This window comes from Saccopteryx bilineata, chromosome X (genome assembly GCF_036850765.1).
Source record: "Saccopteryx bilineata isolate mSacBil1 chromosome X, mSacBil1_pri_phased_curated, whole genome shotgun sequence".
Lineage (NCBI taxonomy): Eukaryota > Metazoa > Chordata > Mammalia > Chiroptera > Emballonuridae > Saccopteryx > Saccopteryx bilineata.
In genome coordinates this window covers 69,745,454-69,769,416 of record NC_089502.1, presented here as the reverse complement: position 1 = coordinate 69,769,416, position 23,963 = coordinate 69,745,454, and the positions used below count along the sequence as shown (strand labels likewise).

The window sequence follows — 23,963 nt, the reverse complement described above, 5'->3', positions numbered from 1 at the left end:
AAAGATGGCCCGGGCGCTGGGGATGGCTCTGTGGCCTCTGCCCCAGGCGCTAGAGTGGCTCTGGTCACAACATGGCGACGCCCAGGATGGGCAGAGCATCGCCCCCTGGTGGGCAGAGCGGTCGCCCCTGGTGGGCGTGCCGGGTGGATCCCGGTCGGGTGCATGCGGGAGTCTATCTGACTGTCTCTCCCTGTTTCCAGCTTCAGAAAAAAAAAAAAAAGTGTAAATATGTGTGTGAGGTGCTAGATGTGTAACTTGAAGGGGGAATCCTTTCACAATGTATATCAAATCCTCATGTACACTTTAAATATCTTACAATTTAATTTACCAATTATACCTCAATAAAAATGAAAAAAAATTAAATTAAAGTAATAAAAAAGTGCAAGCCATGGACTCTAAAGAACAGTGTTGTTTTTTGGAGTGAAAATTAGACTTTCTCAACAAACATCTAAAGCCTCAATAGTGTCTTTAAGTAATTAGATATAACAAGATAAGATTGAAAGGATAAATTATAGATGCAAATTAATTTTGTGAATAGTACATGCTGCTGCTTTTCCAAGTGACAAGAAAAGTCAAATAATTGGATCTCACATCATGACAATAACTGTCATAAGGTTCAACAGTATTGCAAATAATAACCTTCCATAGTGTTGACTCTTTAAAAAAGTGAAAACCATGCAGCAATTCTTCCAATGATATAAAGTTGGGAAAGGAAGTTAAGAACTGTTTTTAGGCCCTGGCCTGGTCATTCAGTTGGTTAGAGCGTCATCCTGATATACCAAGGTTGAGGGTTTTGAGGGTTTGACTCCCAGTAGGGCACATAAAAATATCAACCAATGAATGCACCAATAAGTGGAACAACAAATTCATGTTTCTCTTTCTCTCTAAGCAATGGAAAACTTATTTTTTTAATTTTTAAGGGGGGGAAGGAGGGGGAGGTAGTGAGTGAGGGAGTAAAAGAGAAAGAGAAGCATCAGCTCGTTGTTCCACGTAGCTGTTCCATTCAGCTGTATACTCACTGATTACTTCTTTTATGTTGCCTGACCAGGGATCAAACCAACCATCTCAGTGCTGGGATGACACTCTAACCATTGAACAACCTGGCAATGGCCAAAATTTTTTTTAATCTGTTTTCAGAGTATAGACAGCTCCTGCTATCATCTAATATTGACAGCTGGAAACATCTGCAAATGTGACACAGGCACATGACTCATTTTTAATTATTTACAAAGTGTCCACTGAAAACTTCCAACAGGCAGAGTGAAATAAGCGAATCAGAAAAAAACAAGAACTGCAGGATTCCATACATTGGTGGGACATAAAAGTGAGACTAAGAGACATGGACAGGAGTGTGGTGGTTACGGGGGGGTGGGGGGAGGGCCGGAGGGGGGGGGAGGGGGAGGAGTACAAAGAAAACTGGATAGAGGGTGATGGAGGACGATCTCTCTTTGGGTGATGGGTATGCAACAGAACTAAATGACAAAATAACCTGGAAATGTTTTCTTTGAATATATGTACCCTGATTTATTGATGTCACCCCATTTAAATAAAAATTTATTTATTAAAAAAAAAAAAACTAGATGGAAGGTGACGGAGGACAATCTGACTTTGGGTGATGGGTATGCAACATAAGTGAATGACAAGATAACTGGACATGTTTTCTTTGAACATATGTACCCTGATTTATTGATGTCACCTCATTAAAATTAATAAAAATTTATATATATTAAAAAAAAAAAAGAAAAAAAGCTTCCAACACCACCAGACTCCACAAGTGCATTCTAAATAGCTGGCAACATTAAGGGTGATTTCATTTTCAAGAAATTATGCTAAGAAACAATTAAAAAGGTGAAAACCTGAAAGATAAATGAAACAAAAATCAGCAACTTAGTAGCTGCTGATTAATTAGTATTTGCTAAATAAAATATAAAGCACATTTTTTATTCAACTTGCTTCTCTATCTCAGTGCCTATCAGTATCTTACCTGGATCAACCAAAGCTTTGTTAAATATTTCTTTAAGTTTCCTACTCTTCACATTCCTTCCTTGAGCAAGATTTCTGTACATCTCATAACCGATGATCATAACACCACCGTCTTCTTGCCACCTCTGAAGCATGTAGCTCCTCTCTTGAGGACGTTTCACAGTTGCTAATTCAGAGACCTTTGGTGGGGAAATAAAGATTTTTAAATGTAGATATTCGTAATGTACAAATACTAAATATCCCCACTGAAATGGGTCATCTGTAATAAAATCTTTTTACTATACTAATTTAATGCAGCTATTTTAATAAAAACATTAAAATATAATACCTCAAGCTTCTCGTCATCATTTAATCCCTCTTGCCACTTCTCAAATTCATTCATCCAATTCAAAGCAGTATTAAGAGGACAAACCACCAAAGCTGTACTGAAATCCAATTTCTCACACAGAAGAACTGTATGAAGAAAACTAACCACCTACAAGAAAACAAATTAAGTTGCCAGCTTCATTTCAATATCCACAAGTTTTAATAAATCAAGCAATCTCACAATAGTCATTTTGTTACTGTTTTATTTTTGTTTTGGCTTTAAACAATAAAGCAGCCAACCAAAGCTCACAATTTCTAAACCAGGTAAAGAACAGGGGAAAAAAATACTACATGTAAAAAGAGGGTATTCAACTAGATGATGTATAAGACCCTACACCAAATCTAAAGCTCCATGATTCTTTGATCAATAATAATAATATAAGAAGTAACCACATGAAAACAGCTACTAAATTGCTGATCTCCACAGAAAGTCACAAAACTTTTCAGAAAATATCATTGCCCACTTAGGAAAGAATTGTGTCAGAGAGTACTTTTTCATTTTAAAATGTTCTGAACCTATAATAATTATCTTATGGTTTAAAATTATACCTATATTGGCCCTGGCCAGTGCCTTCGTTGACAGAGCATCGGCCTGTTATATGGATGTCCTGGGTCCGATTCCCAGTCAAGACACACAGAAGCAACTATTTGCTTCTCCCGCCTCCCCCTTCCCTCTCTTCCCCTCCTGCAACCAGTGGCTTCATTGGTTCGAGCATGGTCCTAGGTGCCTCAGGCACTAAAAATAGCTCAGTACTGAGCATCAGGATCAGACGGGGTTGCCAGGTGGATCCCAATAGGGGCACATGGAGGACTCTGCCTCACTATCTGGCTCTTCTCATCTAAGAAGTAAAAATGAAAAATAAATTTAAAAAATTACACATATATTTACTAATTTCACATCTCTGTTACAATTTCTGCCATTCAGAAATGTAGTACTTTAATAGTGAAAAATACCTTATGTTCTCATTACTACAGGCTGGCAGTCTTAAAAAGTTGTAAGGAAAGCTAATTTCTACCTCAGACTCTGCAGTTTTCACTGCCTATGCCTATTAAGAACATTCCTTCACTTCATTAGCATCTCTGCTCAAATACCACTTTTTTTTTTGTATTTTTCTGAAGTGAGAAGTGGGGAGGCAGAGACAGACTCCAGCATGTGCCCAAACGGGATCCACCCAGCATGCCCACCAGGGGGCAATGCTCAGCCCATCTGAGGCGCTGCTCCTTTGCAACTGGAGCCATTCCAGCGCCTGAGGTGGAGGCCATGGAGCCGTCCTCAGTGCCTGGGCCAACTTTGCTCCAATGAAGCCTTGGCTGCGTGAGGGGAAGAAAGAGACAGATAGGAAGGAGAGGGGGAGGGGTGGAGAAGCAGATGGGCGCTTCTCCTGTGTTCCCTGACTGGGAATCCAATCTAGGACTTCCACATTCCGGGCCAATGCTCTACCACTGAGCTAGCCAGCCAGAGCCTCAAATATCTTCTTCTAAATGAGGCTTTTCCCCTCTATTCTCTCTAAACACTTATTCTCTGAAAATAGATATTCTTATTTTGTTAAAAACCTCTCTCCACACCAGAATATACCGTATTTTTCACTACATAAGACACACTTCCCTCCACCCCCCCCCCCAAAAGTGGAGGAGAAAATGCCCATGCGTCTTATGGAGCAAAAAATATGGTATTTTATGAAATATTTTATCACACCATCTGGTTCAGAATATTTTATTTTCTTATTTTCCTCCTTAAAACCCTAGGTGTGTCTTATGGTCAGGTATGCCTTATGGAGCAAAAAATATGGTAAGCTTCTTAGGGGAGGGATCTTATTATTCTTCATTGCTTTCTCTCCAGCCTCTCTAACTGTGCCTGGAATGTAACAGAATCTTCCATTCTTGAATTAATAAATGCACAAGAATGGGATACCTACATGCACTTACCTGTAAAGTCTTACCAAGACCCATGCAGTGGGCAAGAATGCATCCTGAACCTGGAGATTTTTTTGTTTTTTTTACAGACTCACAGCAGCAATCCCACATGAATTGAACACCTAAAAATAAAAGCTTCATTAAATTCGATTCAAAGGCCCAAATTTAAAATCTTCATTCATAAACATATCGGAAACATTATCAAAATATCTAAGAAGTAGAATTTAAAAAACTAAATAAAGAATCTCCTAAATGTCAATGAGGACCTCTCCCCACCCCACCCCCATCCCTGCTGCCTCAACTAGGAAAAAAAAACAGTGAAAACAAGCACACAACAAGGTGACTTTCCTAAGCTATCACAGCAGAAGTTCTCCAATACCTGGGAAGGTCCAAAGAGACATTCGAATAATGTAAAACAGAAACTTCATCCAAAGAAGAAAGAGATGTCTATAAACATAGTTTCAAGTTTATTGAGTCAATTCAGATGAAAGCAGGAGATAATTTATCATTTCTCCTTTTAGTCATTAGTAAAGACTGAACAAGAGAGTAGGCTTGATACCCAAGGAGTAGCAACTGTAGAATTTCCCTTACGAATTTATTACACATTCGAAACTTACCTACTGATCCCACTCTCACAAAGCAGGGGATAAAGATAATTTGGTATCTTTCCAATACCAACATAAAAATTTTAACAAACATACCTCAAAATACTGAAATAGCATTGCCTGAAGACGGCTTTTTTAGCTAACTGTAACTCTCCCTACCCCACAGCTGACCTTAGTCAATCAATGCAGACTAGGAGAAATCCACCTGACACATATACCAATTTTTAAGTGGCAATTACATCCCTTTTTTGTAACACTCATCATCTTGCAATCATTCAATTTTGTTCTTCATTACTGACTTATACACTCCATAAGGGATGGGATCATGTCTGTTCTGTTCACCAGTGTGCCTCCAACGCTTAGCAGAACGCAAGGCACACAGAAGACACCATGTATTAGTAAAACATAAAATGCTTTAATCATCTCAGAGTTTCATACCGTCTACTTGATGGGGTTTCAATTTGATCACCATATTTCTATGAACCTGCACTAATGGTTCTTTGGTTTCTTCATCTTCGTCTAAAACCAGCTTGGTTGTTATCGGACACTTGGTGGGTGAAGCGTCTTCAATTTCTATCACCTAGAAGAAAGGGAAATACCGTTAACTCAACAGAAATCTTTCAAACAAAGGTGTAGTACTACTCCTACTAAAAGAATGATTTTCAAAATATAAACACATCTACTTCAAAACCACACATCCAATAATTTGGTTTAGTAAGACCAGGACAGATATTAGGTTTACACACCTTCAAGAGTCAAAAACCTGCACAAGAATTTGAATCAATACATGGTACAGGTAGAGCTGAGAGAAAAGAAGTACTCTAAACTAATATATGATGTCACCATTAAAATTTGAATAAAAACATGACACCCAAACAGGTATGATTGTATTCTTCTAAAGGACATTTGGAAATGTACAAGGGCACTTACTGTTGTCACAATGACTGGTTATAACTGGCATTTCCTATAGGTGAAGAAGGTAAACATAAATGTTCCACAATAGGAAACGCAGTCCAAAACAAGAACTGTCTTACTCAAGTTGCCAAAACACTCCCACTGAAAATGTGTTGTGAAAGGAAAAAAAAAATCTAGAAACACTGGTTTGAGAGTCATATACTCAAAAGTATAACAGAAACCTATACTACCCTCTAATTTCAAATGGACAAGTTAGGTAAAAAAAAAAATGTAGACACAAATACAGGAACATGTGTGCATTTATTCTTTGCTGACTTATCCCAATGTCTACCCATTACACATTATTCTCATGAACTGTACAACGTACACACAAGTATTCTCATTTTACAAATTAAAAAAAACACCTGAAGAACAAAGCACTAAAATAACTTATACAAGGTCACACAACTACTAAGTATTACAACACTCACATTTATACCCAGAGGTTTGGGCTCTAGAGTCCATGCTCTTAACTACTTACCATGCAATACTATTTTCATTTTTTAAAATGTTTGTATATACACCTTCATGGTTCCATAAAAGTACAAATTCATAACTTTAAAATTATAGATATTATGATGTATAAGGAATAAAATTTTATCAGTATTGTTCTTATTTAGAACTGTACATAGGAAGAAATGGATTATTTAATAGTAATGATAGCCTGACCAGGTGGTGGCGCAGTGGATAGAGCATCGGACTGGGATGCGGAGGACCCAGGTTCGAGACCCCGAGGTCACCAGCTTGAGCGCGGGCTCATCTGGTATGAGCAAAAGCTCACCAGCTTAGACTCAAGGTCACTGGCTCAAGCAAGGGGTTACTCAGTCTGCTGAAGGCCTGCGGTCAAGGCACATAGAAGAAGGCAATCAATGAACAACTAAGGTGTCGCAATGAGCAACGAAAAACTAATGATTGATGCTTCTCATCTCTCTGTTCCTGTCTGTCTGTCCCTGTCTATCCCTCACTCTGACTCTGTTAAAAAAAAAAAAAAAAAAGTAATGATAGACCCGCCCTGGCCAGTTAACTCTGTGAAGATTGTCGGATATGCATCAAAGTTTCTGTTTCGATCCCCAGTCAGGGCACACACAAGAACAGCTCATTGTTCCTGACTCTCTCTCTCTCTCTGTTAACCTTCCTCTCTCTCACTAAAATCAATAAATCTGGTGTGACTGAATTAAAATTAGACATAATTGCTGTCAGATCCTCAAAAAACAAAATATTTTTTTAAAATAGTAATGATAGAAATTTTCTAACATAAAAGTAGACAACAGTATAATAAACCCTATTGCCTATTACCAGCTTCAAAAATTACCAACTTCTGGCCAGTTTTATTTCACAGACACACTACCACCCAATCTTCAACTGCTCAAATCCCACAAATAATTTTTGAGCAAACCATATAAAGTATGAAGTTTCACTACTAAATGTTTTAGAATTCCCTTTAAAAGGACACAATCTTCTTTTAAAAACTATAATCACAGCCTGACCAGGCAGTGGCACAGTGGACAGACTGTCACATTGGGACGCAGAGGACACAGGTTTGAAACCCCACAGTCGCCAGCTTGAGCATAGGCTCATCTGGTTTGAGCAAGGCACACCAGCTTGAGCACAAGGTCACTGGCTTAAAGAAGGGGTCACTGGGTCTGCTCTAGACACCCTGTCAAGGCACATATGAGAAAGCAATCAATGAACAATTAAGGTGCTGCAACGAAAAATTGATACTTCTCCTCTCTCTCCCTTCCCGTCTATCTGTTTCTATCTGTCCCTCTCTTTATCTTTCTCTATCACAAAAAAAGGAAAGAAACAGAAAATAGGGAAGGCCCTAACCAGTTGGCTCAGCAGTAGAGCGTAGGCCTGGCATGTGGAAGTCCCGGGTTCAATTCTCAGACAGGGCAGACAGGAGAAGCACCCATCTGCTTCTCCACCCTTCCACCTCTCCTTCCTCTCTTTCTCTTCCTCTCCCACAGCCAAGGCTCCATTGGAGCAAAGTTGGCCCGGGTGCTGAGGACAGCTCCATGGCCGCCACCTCAGGTGCTAGAATGGCTCCAGTTGCAATAGAGCAACGCCCCAGATGGGTAGAGCATTGCACTCTGGTAGGCACGCCAGGTGGATCCCAGTCAGGCGCATGTGTGAGTCTGTCTTTTTGCCTCCCTGTCTCTCACTTAAGAAAAATACAAAAAAAAAAAAAAACAAACCAGAGAAGAAAATACACAATATGCCACATAAAGTTACTGTGATTATGTGAAACATATGTATGTATACAGATAGAAATCAGAATTCTAAAATTATAATAATATAGGATTTTACTGTCTATTTACCAAACTATTGTTTAATTTTTTAAATAAAATTAATACCACAAAAACTGACAACTAGGCCCTGGCCAGTGGGCTCAGTGGTAGAGCATCAACCTAGCATGTGGAAATTCTGAATTTGATTCCTGGTCAGGGCACACAGGAGAGGCGACCATCTGCTTCTCCCCCTGCTCCTTCCTCCTTTCTATTCTCTCTCTTTCTCTCTCTCCCCCTCCCACAGCCATGGCTCAAATGATTCGAGCACATCATTCTGGGTACTGAGGATGGCTCCCTTGAGCCTCCACCTCAGGCACTACAAATAGGTCTGTTGAGAGTGGCCCCAGATGGGGGTTACCAGGTGGATCCTGGTTGGGGCATATGCAGGAGTCCGTTTCTGTATCTACCGTACTCTCATTTAAAAATAAAAATAATTAAAAAAATAACAAACAACTAGATTTAAGGTACCTATATGTGAAATGCAAAAGGAAGAATATATTACCAACCATAAGTATTTTCGTCAAAAAAAATAAGTGAATCTAAATAAGATCAGGCTTTTTGGTCAGTTTATAGGACATACAGGAGTCAATGAAAATACAACACAGGGGAAAAAAAAGAAAATACAACACAGGGATGGGACCAGCAAAACTCAAAATATAGAAAATGATGCAAATAATTTGCTTTCTTAAACAAATGTACTTATAAGGAAAACTTATGGTTAAAATAGATTTAAAATATATAGCACCCAAATGTAACATAACATGTAGTGAGACCTTCTCAGGATTCTAGCACGCACCAAATATTTTTAAAAACCATTACTTGGAAGACAATGAAGGAATTTTAAATAACTTCATATTTAATATTATGGAATTTTTGTTAATGGTTTAGTGTGATAATATTGTAATATTTAAAAGGTATATCTTTTCACAAAATATTCTGAATCATACACAGACAGAATATGATGTCTGAGACTTCAACAAAATAATCTGAAGGAGAAAGAATATATAAAACAGGATTGGCAATGTGTTAATTGTTAAATCTGGATAATGGATACAAAGAGATCTACAAAACTATTCCCTCCATCCATACATGTGCTTGAAATTCTTTACAATAAAAAGTTTATTTTTAGCCCTGGCCGGTTGGCTCAGCGGTAGAGCGTCGGCCTAGCGTGCGGAGGACCCGGGTTCGATTCCCGGCCAGGGCACATGGGAGAAGCGCCCATTTGCTTCTCCACCCCTCCGCCGCGCCTTCCTCTCTGTCTCTCTCTTCCCCTCCCGCAGCCAAGGCTCCATTGGAGCAAAGATGGCCCGGGCGCTGGGGATGGCTCTGTGGCCTCTGCCCCAGGCGCTAGAGTGGCTCTGGTCGCAACATGGCGACACCCAGGAGGGTCGCAACATGGCGACGCCCAGGATGGGCAGAGCATCGCCCCCTGGTGGGCAGAGCGTCGCCCCTGGTGGGCGTGCCGGGTGGATCCCGGTCGGGCGCATGCGGGAGTCTGTCTGACTGTCTCTCCCTGTTTCCAGCTTCAGAAAAATGCAAAAAAAAAAAAAAAAAAAAGTTTATTTTTTGCCTGACCAGGTGGTGGTGCAGTGGATAGAGCATTGGACTAGGATGCGGAGGACCCAGGTTCAAGACCCCGAGGTCACCAGCTTGAGCTCAGGCTCCTCTGGTTTGAGCAAGGCTCACCAGCTTGGACCCAAGGTTGCTGGCTCAAGCAAGGGGTTACTCGGTCTGCTGAAGGCCCACGGTCAAGGCACATGTGAGAAAGCAATCAGTGAATAACTAAGGTGTCACAATGAAAAACTGATGATTGGTGCTTCTCATCTCTCTCCGTTCTTGCCTGTCTGTCCCTGTCTATCCCTCTCTCTGACTCTCTCTCTGTCCCTGTAAAAAATTTATTTTAACATTTTTATATTCCAGACAAAACACAATCACACTGGTCATTATTCAAGAATCTCAACTCTTTCCATGTGCCAAATTATATTAATAAAGGCTAATGAAAATTTTTAAGTTGCATAAAACACTGCTGGTAAAAAAAAGAAACAACTGTCACTAAAACTCTGCAGCTGATTACAACATTCTACGTTTGTTATACTGAAATATAACTATAAATCTAGGAAAGTCATATATGTAAAAAGAAATCATAATGCTCACCTGTGGTGGCACAATGGGTAAAGCATTCGACCTGGAATGCTGAGGTCTCCGGTTCAAAACCCTGGGCTTGCTCAGTCATAGTACGTGAGAAGCAACTGCAATGAACTGATGCTTCCCGCTACTTCCCACCTCCCTTTCTCTCTCTCCTCTCCTCTCTCTCTCTCCCTCTCGCTCCCACCTCCCTCTCTAAAAATCAATAAATAACATCTAAAAAAAGAATCATAAATAAAAATTCACTTACCTCTCTCAATTTCTCTCGCTCCCGCTCCCTCTCGGCAATCCGCTTTCGCCTCTCTTCCTCTTCCTTGAGAGCATTTTGTGTTTCTGTTCTTAGTTTATCATCTTTAAGAATTTTTCGAATTTTCTTTCTGCCTTTGCCAGGAGACTTGGAATCATCGTTTTCATCTTCTTCTTCTTCCTCATCCTCTTCCTCATCATCTTTATCTCCTTCTTCAGAATTACTCTATGGAAATCAAATGATCAGATGTCAATACAGAAAAATTTCCTAATTTATACATTTCATATAAAAATAATATACAAAGAAAAGGTGGGCAAAAACAGAATAAAAAGCTTCAAAATTACACTTTGCAATAAAGTAGAGTACCAAAACACAAATAACCTCCAAAAGGAACTGGCACAGAATTTTCTCGAAGAAACTTATAAAATGTTAAGTACATGGATAGATACTCAACATTAACTTTCATTAGAAAAATTTAAATCAAGACCACAAATGAAATATTATTAAGATAGTTAATTTTAAAAAATAGAATATAACAAGTATTGGTGAAGATGTAGAGAAATTGGAAGCCTGGTGCATTAGGAAAACACCATGACAGTTTCTTAAAAAGTTAAACATAATATTACCACAAGATCTGGCCACTCCACTTCTCAGATCATAGTCAAAAGAATCAAAAGCACGAACTCAAACAGATTATGAGCACATCCACGTGGATAGCAGTATTATTCAAAACAACCATAGATGGAAACAACCCAAATATAATCATCAAATAAATGAATAAACAATGTGCTATATACATACAATGTAATATTATTACCCAGCCCTAAGAAGAAATTATGATACATGCTACCCCATGGATGAGCCTTGAAATCATTATGTCAATGACCATAAGCAAGACACAAAAGGACAAAATACTATATGATTACAATTATATGAACTACCTCAAAACAGGTAAATTCCTAGACACAGATATGAGAATGGAGGTTCTGAAGGGCTAAGGATAGTCAGAAATGGGGAGTCATTGTCTAATGGGTACACAGTTTCCGATTCTGAACGCAATAAGGGCGACTTCATTGTATACCTAGAAATGGTTAACAGGCTGATTTTAAAAAAATGAACCCCACCAATAGAGAATACTGCTGACATAATAAAACACATTTCATAGAACTCATACTTTACATAACTTTGTTTATAATACAAGAAATTCAAATTGGCTAATTACCTTGCTAGAACAAATTTATTCCATGTGAATTATTATTCAGGATAAAATAAGTCTTCAGAAAGTAGAACACTTCATATCAATTCTATAGCCCTCAGAATGTGAAATAATGAATTATTACAGTTTATCATTTAGATTTATAGAAGAAAAAAATTGATATGTCAAAATTAATAATTCTACATATTTACATATTCAATTAAGTCAATTGTTACACAAAAGTAAAAAAAAGAAAGAAGCCAGTAGAATCTGAGAAATAAATGGAAGGTTAAAGAGGTAATAACATACTCATACTAGTTACAATTCAAGCACTTGGGAAATGTCACTATTACCTTGTTTTCACTGGATGAATCTTCTTGAACCTTAATGCGTCGCCTTTTCTTTTTCTGTTTATAACTCCGCTGATTTTCTTCCAACTCAGCTTTCTTTGCAGACCTAAAAAAAAAAAATTATTTAATGTAAAATAAAATACTCCATGATAAAATTTCTTAAATTATCTACGGTTTTAGAAGTGCTTTCAAGAATGTGAAGAAAAGGGAACCCTCCTGTACTGTTGGTGGGAATGTAGACTGGTGCAGCAACCGTAGAAACAAGTATGGCGTTTCCTCAAAAAATTAAAAATGAAACTGTCTTTTAACCCAGTGATCCTTCTTTGAGAATATATTCAAAGAAACCAAAAAAATTAATTCAAAAGAATATATGTGCCCTTATGTTCACTGCAGTTACAATAGCCAAGATTTGGAAGCAGACCAAGTACCCATCAGTAGATGAGTCATCAAGGCACGAATGAGAAGCAATCACTGAACAACTCAACTGCCGCAACTACAAGTTCATTCTTCTCATCTTTCTCCATTCCTGTTTGCCTTTATCTCTCACTAAAAAAAAAAAAAAAAAGTGAAATCTCTCTCAGAACCCATAAAAGCACATGAAAAGATGTTCAACATCCATCTCCGAGTAGACACAACCCTACTGAGACCCCACAAGTCCCAGAAGTACAGATGAAACAAAACTAGCGTTACTGGCCCATTGACAGGAAAACAAAAGGAAAACCTCTAATTATCAACCTGCTAAATTATTAAAAACAAAACAGTAACTTAAAAGATTTTAATATCTCAACCAGACAGAGGAATAACCCATCAAGTACTATGAATAACCATGTTAACAAGGTAGCTCAGAAATAAAGTGAAGTCTCCAGAATACAAACTAAAAGACATGGAAGGCTGATTTAAATGACAGAAGATTCAGGTTTGTAGTTCTCAAAAAAAAAAAAAAAACTCAGAAAGATATAAGAAAACCAGAAATGCAGTTCAGTGACCTTTGGAATAAAAATAACAAACAAAAGGAATACTTTAGAAATTGAAACTATGAAAGAACCAAATAGAAATTCAAAAGCTGAAGAATTCAATAAATGGACGAAGAATGAATTATATATAGGGCAGGCCACATGGAAGAGAGAGTGAGTGATATAAAAAGTTAGAAATCTAGCCTGGCCAGGCAGTGACACAGTGGATAGAGTGTCAGACTGGGATGCAGAGGACCCAGGTTCAAAATGCCAGGGTCGCTGGCTTGAGCACAGGGTTGCTAGCTTGAGCGTCAGATCATAGATATGACCCCATGCTCACTGACTTGAGCCTAAAGGTCACTGGCTTGAGCAAGAGGTCACTCGCTCTACTGTAGCTTCCCTACCGGCCCCAGTCAAGGCACATATGAGAAAGCAATCAATGAACAACTACGGTGCTGCAACAAAGAATTGATGCTTCTCATCTCTCTCCCTTCCTGTTTGTCTGTACCTATCTGTCTCTCTCTCTGACTCTCTCTTTCAAAAATATTAATAATAATAATTCAAAAAGAATTATTCAATAAACAATAATTCAATAAAGTATACACTACAACCTACATCAGTGGTAGTCAACCTGGTCCTGCCCGCCCAATACTGGGCATTCCAGCTTTCATGGTGGGTGGTAGTGGAGCAAAGTATAAATAAAAAGATAGATTTAACTATAGTAAGTTGTTTTAAAAAGATTTATTCTGCCATACTTAGCAAAAATCCGACATAAAGTACTTGGTAAGTAATTATTATTATATGCTTTAACTTGCTGTAACTCTGCTTTATAAATTTTATAAAGTAAAGTTACTTCCCTACTTTATAAATCACCATTACTGTGGAACTGGTGGGCAGTTAGAAAATTTTACTACTAACAGAGATACAAAAGTGGGCAGTAGGTATAAAAATGTTGACTACCTCTGGCCTAGATGAACCTTGAAAAGATGCTAACTGAAGAATATGGTCACCAAACACCAAATATTCTATGAATCCATTCACATAAAATGTCCAGAATGGGCAAATCCATACAGAAAGTAGATTCAATAGGTTTTGGCAGGGGATAGGAGACAGGAAGGATGCGAAGTGATTGCTAACGGGTACAGGTATGTTTGAGAGGCAGGGGTGATGGGAATGTTCTGAAATTATAGTTCTGTAGCTTGCCCAACTTGGTGAATACTCAAAAAACCACTGTATTCTACACTTTAAACTACAGTGTGTCCGTAAAGTCATGGTGCACTTTTGACCAGTCACAGGAAAACAACAAAAGACAACAGAAATGTGAAATCTGCACCAAATAAAAGGAAAACCCTCCCAGTTTCTGTAGGATGATGTGGCAGCATATGCGCATGCGCAGATGATGACGTAACACCATGTATACAGAGGAGCAGCCCACGGCCATGCCAGTCGAGATATGGACGGTACAGTGGAAAGTTCAGTGTGTTCTGTGGCTCGCTAATTTCAAATCTATGACCAAAGTGCAACGTGAATATCAGCGCATTTATAACAAAGCGCCACCACATAGGAATAACATTACTCGGTGGGATAAGCAGTTGAAGGAAACCGGCAGATTGGTGGAGAAACCCCGTTCTGGTAGGCCATCAGTCAGTGACGAGTCTGTAGAGGCTATATACGGCATAGCTACATAAGAAGCCCTAAAAAATCTGTGCATGAGCCCACATCGAACTGCACTGAATAGGTATGAAACTGGGAGAGTTTTCCTTTAATTTGGTGCAGATTTCACATTTCTATCATTTTTTGCTGCTTTCCTGTGACCGGTCAAAAGTGCACCATGTCTTTACAGACACACTATAGTACATATTGTGTTACGTGAAGTCTATCTCAGTTTTAAAAATTGACGTTGTATCCTGCTTTTATTTTATATTTCCCTAAAATACATTAAGCTGCTAAATTCCAAGCACAACCCAGTAAGTATTAATCTAAAAAAAAAATCTCACGTTTCAAACTTTACAAGTGTACACACCTATGTAACCCTACATATACACACTCACACAAACACAGACTGCCTATTTGATAAACTATAGAAAGATCATATTATTCTGAAAGAAATAAAAAAATCCTAGATCGGTGAATGTTATTTTAAAATACTATGCTATAAAGCAATATTCTAAATAATTAATCTAGATCAGAACCTTTGTGCATTAAGAGAACAAACACATCTTACTTACTATAATACTAGTAATACTAGTATAAGACCAATCATAGCATTCAAGGAGCACTTACTATTTTCCAAGCACTATTGTAAGCCCTTTAAATGCAATGTCTCATATAATGTCCACAATAATAATGTACATACTTTTATAATCTCCCAATTTACAAATTAATCCCAAACGCTAGATATTCACACAAATAGAAATTAGTAAAGTCAGGAGTTGGACTGAAGGAATTTGTCTATGCAGTATCTCAACTACGATAGAATTTGCTCCCACAAAAACCAAAAATTACAGTCAAGAGGGACTTCTGCACACTCAGTCCACCTCGTTTAGAACATTAGAACACATAATTCAATCACACGTTTTTATAAATTCTTTGTAAATTAAGAAGTCTAACAATTAGGTTCAAATCCAAATATTAAATATTTAACTTTAGTAACAGAAACATTTGTACAAATAATTTGAACATACGCATTCAGATTAATTCCTAAATATTTTTTAAAAAGCAATAAAATAATTACCTTGTTCTGGGCCGTTGCTCATCCTCAGATTCACTAACTTCTTCACTAACCCCTGATTCCAGGAAATTTGAATCTTCAGAATCTTCACTGCTCACTTGAACAAAAAATAAAGTTGTTAAATAGTTCCGAAAACATGTAATTTACTTAATTTGTCAATAACTTTCCATTAAAACTTAGACCACCATAAGAGTATCTGTTATATTACATAAGTGGGCACTGTATCATACAGATTAGGCCAGTTAATGATTCAAATGGTATTTATAAAAATAATTCAACAACATTCCAACTATGATCATAAAACTATGGCTGTACATTGAAATACAAGTATTTAATAGTATATGAATTAAAAAGATAAGAATTTACTTGTCAGGGACTTCAAAGCAGCTCTACTAGGTAAGGAGAACACAACTGAAAGATAACGGTAAAGCAGAGAAGTACAAGTAATATGCTTCAATAAGATAAATCCTCTGGCCTGACCAGGTGGTGGCGCAGTGGATAGAGCGTCGGACTGGGATGCGCAAGGACCCAGGTTCGAGACCCCGAGGTCGCCAGCTTGAGCGCGGGCTCATTTGGCTTGAGCAAAAAGCTCACCAGCTTGGACCCAAGGTCGCTGGCTCCAGCAAGGGGTTACTCGGTCTGCTGAAGGCCCACGGTCAAAGCACATATGAGAAAGCAATCAATGAACAACTAAGAAGTCGCAACACGCAACGAGAAACTGATGATTGATGCTTCTCATCTCTCTCTGTTCCTGTCTGTCTGTCCCTGTCTACCTCTGCCTCTGTAAAAAAAAAAAAAAAAAAAAAAAAAAAAGATAAATCCTCTGAAAAATTCTTGGACGAATCAGAAGTAATCAAATTACCGGAATCAGAGTATAAAGCAATGATTGTTAGGATGCTTAAGGATCTCAAAGCTACAATGGATGGACTTCATGAGCACCTCAATAAAAAAAAAATGGTAAGCGTCAAAAAGAACACAGAAATCATAAAGAAGAACCAGACAGAAATGAAAAACACAATATCAGAAATGAAGACTACACTAGAACGAAATAAAAGCAGGCTGGATGAAGCAGAGAATAGAATCAGCGACTTAGAAGAAAAGATAAATGAAAGCACAGAAGCAGAAAACCAAAAAAATAAATAAATAAAAAGTCTGAGGAGACCTTTGGTGGTGCAGTAGATAAAGTGTCGACCTGGAAATGCTGAGGTCGCCGGTTCGAAACCCTGGGCTTGGCTGGTCAAGGCACATATGGGAGTTGATGATTCCAGCTCCTCCCCCCCTTCTCTCTGTCTCTACTCTCTCTCTCTCTCTCTCTGTCTCTCCCTCTCCTCTCTAAAATGAATAAATAAATAAATAAAAGCCAAAAAAGTCTGAGGAGTCTGGCCTGTGGTGATACAGTAGATAAAAAGCCTCGACCTCAAATGCTGAGGTCACTGTTCAAAACACTGGGTTTGCCTGGTCAGGACACATATGGGAGTTGATGCTTCCTGTTCTTCCTCTCTCTTTTGTTCTCCTCTGCTTTATCTCTAAAAATGAATGAATTAAAAGTGAGTTTTAAAAAACAAAAAAGTCTGAGAAAACTCTAAGAGAGCTCTGTGACAACATGAAGAGAAATAACATCCACATCATAGGGGTTCCTGAAGGAAAAAAGAAAGAACAAGGACTAGAGAAGCTCTTTGAAGAAATTATAGATGTAAATTTTCCTAAATTGATGCAGGAAAGAGTCACACAAGTTCAAGAAGCAGAGAGAACCCCATTAAAAAATAACCCAAGAGACCCACATTAAGACACATCATATGGCCCTGGCTGGTTGGCTCAGCGGTAGAGCATCGGCCTGGCGTGTGGGGGACCCGGGTTCGATTCCCAGCCAGGGCACACAGGAGAAGCGCCCAATTGCTTCTCCACCCCCCCTCCTTCCTCTCTGTCTCTCTCTTCCCCTCCCGCAGCCAAGGCTCAATTGGAGCAAAGATGACCCAGGCGCTGGGGATGGCTCCTTGGCCTCTGCCCCAGGCGCTAGAGTGGCTCTGGTCGCGGCAGAGCGACCCCCCGGAGGGGCAAGCATCGCCCCCTGGTGGGCAGAGCATCGCCCCGGTGGGCGCGTGCCAGGTGGATCCAGGTCGGGCGCATGCGGGAGTCTATCTGACTGTCTCTCCCCATTTCCAGCTTCAGAAAAATACAAAAAAAAAACAAAAAAAAAAAACAAAAAGACACATCATAATCAAAATACCAAAGCAAAGAGATAAAGAAAGAATATTAAAAGTTGGAAGAGAAAAACAGTCAATCATCAACAAAGGAACATCCATAAGGATGGCATCCGACTTCTCAACAGAAACACTTGAGGCCCGAAGGGATTAGGAAAAAATATTCAAAGTAATGCAGAACAAGAACCTACAACCAAGACTTCTTTATCCACCAAGACTATCGTTAAAAATTGAAGGAGAAATAAAAAACTTTCTAGACAAAAAAAACTTAAGGAATTCATCACAACCAAACCAATGCTGTAAGAAATGTTGACGGGCCTGCTGTAGACAGAACAAAGCAGGAAAAGAAAAAATATATTTATTTATTTATTTATTTATTTATTTATAGAGAAAAAAGGAATGTATATTTTAAAAAATGGCAATAAACAACTACACATGAATAATAACCTTAAATGTAAATGGATTAAATGTTCCAATTAAAAGACACAGGGTAGCTGAATAGATAAGAAAACAGGACCCGTACATATGCTGTCTATAGGAGACGCACCTCAAAACAAAAGATACACATAAATTGAAGGTAAAAGGATGGAAAAAATATTTCAATCAAATGGAAATGAAAGAAAAGCTGGGGTACCAATGCTTATATCTGACAAAATGGACTTGAAAACAAAGACTAACATAAGGGATAAAGACGGTCACTACATAATGATAAAGGGAGCAATCCAACAGGAAGAGATAACCATTATAAATATTTACGCACCTAATATAGGAGCACCTAAATATATAAAGCAGATATTGATGGACTTAAAAGGGAAGATCAAGAGCAATACTATAATAGTAGGAGAATTAATACCCCACTAACATCAATGGACAGATTCTCAAGAAAGAAAATTAACAAAGAAACAGCAGAATTAAGGGACACACTAAATCAACTGTATTTAATAGATATATTCAGAACCTTTCAACCCAAAGCAGCAGAATATACATTCTTTTCAAGTGTGCATGGTACATTCTCTAGAATAGACATTTTAGGGCATAAAACGAGTCACAACAAATTTAAGAAGATGGATCTTCTCTGACCACAATGGCATGAAACAGAAATCATCTACAATAGGAAAACTGAAAAATACTCAAACACTTGCAAACTAAACAGCATGTTATTAAACAATGAATGGGTCAACAATGAGATCAAGGAATAAATAAAAAACTTCCTGAAAACAAATGAAAATGAGCATACAACTCAAAATCGGTGGGACACAGCAAAAGCAGTTCTGAGAGGGAAGTTCACAGCATTACAAGCATACCTTAAAAAGCTAGAGAAAGCTCAAATAAACGACTTAATCCTGCAACTAAAAGAAGTAGAAAAAGAACAGCACATAAAGCCTAGAGGAAGTAGAAGAAAGGAAATAATAAAGAGCAGAGCAGAAATAAACACATAGAGATTAAAAAAACAATAGAGGATCAATGAAACCAAGAGCTGGTTCTTTAAAAAAGTAAACAAGATCAATGAGCCCTTAGCCCGACTCACCAAGAAAAAAAGAGAAAGGACTCAAATAAATAAAATTAGAAATGAGAATGGAGAAGTAACAACAAATAGCAAAAATAAAAAGGATTATAAGAAAATACTATGAGGAACTATATGTCAAAAAATTATACAACCTAGGTGAAATGGACAAATTCCTTGAAAAATATAATCTTTCAAAAATCAATCTGGAATAATCAAAAAGCCTAAATAAACCAATTACAACAAATGAGATCAAAACAGTTATCAAAAACCTCCCAACAAACAAAAGCCCTGGGCCAGATAGCTTCACAGGCAAATTCTACCAACATTCAAAGAAGAACTAACTTCTATCCTTCCCAAGCTATTTCAAAAAATTCAAGAGGAGAGAAAACTTCCAAGTTCCTTTTATGAGGCATGTATAATTCTGATATCAAAACCAGGCAAAGACAACACAAAGAAAGAAAACTATAGGCCAATATCCCTGATGAATTTAGATGCTAAAATTTTAAACAAAACATAAGCAAACCAGATTCAGCAATATATGAAAAAAATCATACATAATACTCAAGTAGGATTTATTTTGTGGCAAGGCTGGTACAATATTCACAATCAATCAATGTAATTCATCACATAAAAAAAAGAAACGACAAAAACCACATGATAAATTTTAATAGATGCAGAAAAAGCATTTGATAAAATTCAGTACACATTTATGATCAAAATTCTCAGCAAAGTAAGAATACAGGGAACATACCTCAACATGATAAAGGCCATCTATGACAAATCCACACTCAACATCATACTCAATGGGCAAAAGTTAAAAGCAATCCCCTTAAGATCAGGAACAAGGCAGGGGGGCCCCCTTTCACCACTCTAATTCAATATAGTTCTAAAAGTCCTAGCAACAGCAATCAGACAAGAAAAAAAAATAAAAGGCATGCAAATTGGAAAAGAAAAAGTAAAACTATCAATATTTCCTGATGATATGATACTGTACATAGAAAACCTGAAATTCGCAGTCAAGAAACTACTGGACCGGATAAATGAATTCAGCAAAGTGGCAAGATATAAAATTAATACTCAGAAATCAGAGGCATTTTATACACCAATAATGAGCTGTCTGAAAGACAAATTAACTGTCTGAAAGACAAATAGAGAACTCCTTCACTATTATAACAACAAAAATAAAATACCTAGGAGTAAATTTAACCAAGGAGGTTAAAGACTTGTACTTGTAAAATTATAAAAAATTGATAAAAAAAAAATCAAGGAAGATACAAACAAGTGGAAGCATATACCGTGTTCATGGCTAGGAAGAATAAACATCACTAAAATGTCCATATTACCCAAAGCAATTTATAAATTTAATGCAATTCCTATTAAAATAGCAAGGACTTCCTTCCTTCCAAAGATAAAGAACAAATATTCCAAAAATTCATATGGAACCAAAAAAGAACACGAATAGCCACAGCAATCTTGAAAAAGAAGAATACAGTGGGAGGTATCACACTTCCCGATATCAAGTTATACGACAAGGCCATTGTACTCAAAACAGCCTGATACTGGCATAAGAACAGGCATATAGATCAATGGAACAGAATAGAGAACCCAGAAATAAACCCGCACCTTTATGGACAACTGATATTTGACAAGGGTGGTAAGGAAATACAATGGAGTAAAGACAGCCTCTTTAACAAATTGTGTTGGGAAAATTGGACAGCTACCTGCAAAAAAATGAAACTAGATCACCAGCTTACAGCACTCACAAAAATAAACTCAAAATGGATAAAAGACTTAAATGTAAGGCGTGAAACCATAAGCATCTTAGAAGAAAACATAGGCAGTAAGCTCTCTGACATCTCTCGGAGCAATATATTTGCTGATTTATCTCCACGGGGAAGTGCAATAAAAGACAGGATAAACAAATGGGACTGTATCAAACTAAAAAGCTTTTGCACAGCCAAAGCCAAAAAGAAAAGAATAAAAAGACAAACTACACAATGGGAGAACATATTTGACAATACATCTGATAAGGGGTTAATAACCAAAATTTATAAAGAACTTGTAAATCTCAACACCAGGAAGACAAACAATCCAATAAAAAAAATGGGCAAAAGAAATGAATAGACACTTCTCCAAAGAGGACATACAGATGGCCAATAGGCATATGAAAAAATGCTCAACGTCACTAATCATTAGAGAAATGCAAATTAAAACCACAATGAGATATCAGCTCACACCAGCCAGAATGGCGCTCATCAACAAAACAACACAGAATAAGTGCTGGCGAGGATGTGGAGAAAAGTGAACCCTCTTGCACTGCTGGTGGGAATGCAGACTGTGTGCAGCCACTGCAGAAAACAGTATGGAGGAGATTCCTCAAAAATTTTAAAATCAAACTGCTTTTTTTTTTTTTTTTCTGAAGCTGGAAACAGGGAGAGACAGTCAGACAGACTCCCGCATGCGCCCGACCGGGATCCACCCGGCACGCCCACCAGGGGACGATGCTGTGCCCCTCCGGGGCGTCGCTCTGCCATGACCAGATCCACTCTAGCGCCTGTAGCGCCTGGGGCAGAGGTCAAGGAGCCATCCCCAGAGCCCAGGCCATATTTGCTCCAATGGAGCCTCGCTGCGGGAGGGAAAGAGAGAGACAGAGAGGAAGGAGGGGGGAGGTGGAGAAGCAAATGGGCGCTTTTCCTATGTGCCCTGTCTGGGAATCGAACCCGGGTCCCCCGCACGCCAGGTCGACGCTCTACCGCTGAGCCAACCGGCCAGGGCCTCAAACTGCCTTTTGACCGAGCTATCCCACTTTTAGGAATATACCCCAAGAACACCATAGAACGGCTCCAAAAGGAGAAATGCACCCCCATGTTTATGGCAGACAAAGTGTCCGTCAGAGGACGAGTGGATTAAAATGCTTTGGTACATATATACTATGGAATATTACTCAGCCATAAGAAATGATGACATCGGATCATTTACAATAACATGCATGGACCTTGATAACATTATACAGAGTGAAATGAGTAAATCAGAAAAAACTAAGAACTATATGAATCCATACATAGATGGGACATAAAAATGAGACTCAGAGACATGGACAAGAATGTGATGGCCACTGAGGTGAGGGGGTGAGGGGAGGGGGGGATGGGGCGAGGAATGAGAGGGTGTGGGGGAGGGGAGGGCCACAAAGAAAACCAGATAGAAGGTGACAGAAGACAATGTGACTTTGGGTAAGGGGTATACAGCATAATCAAATGTCAAAATAATCTGGAGATGTTTTCTCTCAACATATGTACCCTGATTTATCAATATCACTGAATTAAATTTAATTCAAAAAAAGGGGGGAAATAGAGCAAAACAGACAACTCTTCCTTAAAATTACTAAGTGTAGAATAAAAGAAAATAAATAAAAATAAAAACTAAAAAAAAAAGTAATAAAAGAAATAGAAAATCACTCCTACACAAACACCATACTAATAATGACTCCAGACATGGATGCTAAAACTTTTGGGTTTAAATATGATGAGAAACAAGAGATTTGCATAGTCTTAAAGTGTTTTCTCACAAGATATTCATTAAATATAAATAGAGAAATATTTTTTACAGTGGAAAACTACAACAGACACCAATTTAACCAAGAAATCAATATTAACATCACCATTAATAACACAATACTCTTGGTATGATACAATAAAAAGGATTTAATATAATTTTTGTGTTATTACTGTCATAATGCATAATAACTTCAATCTAATTATGTGAAGATATTAGACTAATACATACAGAGGGACAGTAAATAACTGATCAAGTCTTCAAAATGGCCCTGGCCGGTGATTCAGTGGTAGGGCATAGGCCTGGCGTATGGACATCCTCTGTTCAATTCCCAGTAAGGACATACAAGAGAAGTGACCATCTGCTTCTCCCTGACCCCCATTCCCTTCCTCTTCCCCTCCCAGAACCATAGCTCGATTAATTTTAGCCTACCAGCCCTGGGCTCTGAGAATGGCTCCGTGGAGCCTCTGCCTCAGGTGCTAAAAATTTTGAGCCCAGTTGCAAGCATGGCCCCAGATAGGCAGAGCATCAGCCCTACATGGGCATTGCCAGGTGGATCCTGGTCGGGGCACATGTGGGAGTCTCTCTATCTCACCTCCTCTTGGAAAAGAAGAAAGAAAAAAAATAAAGTTCACATGTTGCACTTGATTTAATATGTAAACTATTCTCTTTTAATTTCTCCCCATTGCCTAACTTAAGTTTTCAAACTATATAGGGACACAGGAGTATGCTAAACTTGGAAAACCATTCAATTTCCAATATTGTATCAATCACTACAATTGTAATCCATAGTAAGAACATAAATGATGGGATCTTAATTAACTCGCTCCTATACAAACAAAAATCACTAGGCTAATAAATTGCCTACAGAAGACAGGGAAAACATAAGTCCACAGAAAACCTAGGTTTTAATAAAACATTTCAAATGTAATTGTGCCCACTAAAGGACTCTATCCTAAGCTGAGCCTCTGA

The 23,963-nt window shown here is 38.2% G+C and overlaps 2 protein-coding genes across 7 annotated transcripts in view; one reads left to right on the top strand and one right to left on the bottom strand.

Annotated features, from left to right (window-relative positions):
- The window catches only part of ATP7A (ATPase copper transporting alpha), a 554,573-nt gene that overhangs the window by 216,988 nt on the left and 313,622 nt on the right, over positions 1-23,963 (top strand). The gene's annotated exons all lie outside the window — the stretch shown is intronic.
- The window catches only part of ATRX (ATRX chromatin remodeler), a 214,380-nt gene that overhangs the window by 96,030 nt on the left and 94,387 nt on the right, over positions 1-23,963 (bottom strand). For all 6 annotated transcript variants that reach the window (XM_066250415.1, XM_066250416.1, XM_066250414.1 and 3 more), the window contains 7 exons: positions 15,735-15,828; positions 12,051-12,153; positions 10,506-10,727; positions 5,307-5,448; positions 4,276-4,385; positions 2,312-2,458; positions 1,985-2,162 (listed from right to left, as the gene is read on the bottom strand). In XM_066250415.1, the coding sequence (XP_066106512.1) occupies positions 1,985-2,162; positions 2,312-2,458; positions 4,276-4,385; positions 5,307-5,448; positions 10,506-10,727; positions 12,051-12,153; positions 15,735-15,828 (996 nt within the window). The remainder of the gene's footprint in view (positions 1-1,984; positions 2,163-2,311; positions 2,459-4,275; positions 4,386-5,306; positions 5,449-10,505; positions 10,728-12,050; positions 12,154-15,734; positions 15,829-23,963) is intronic.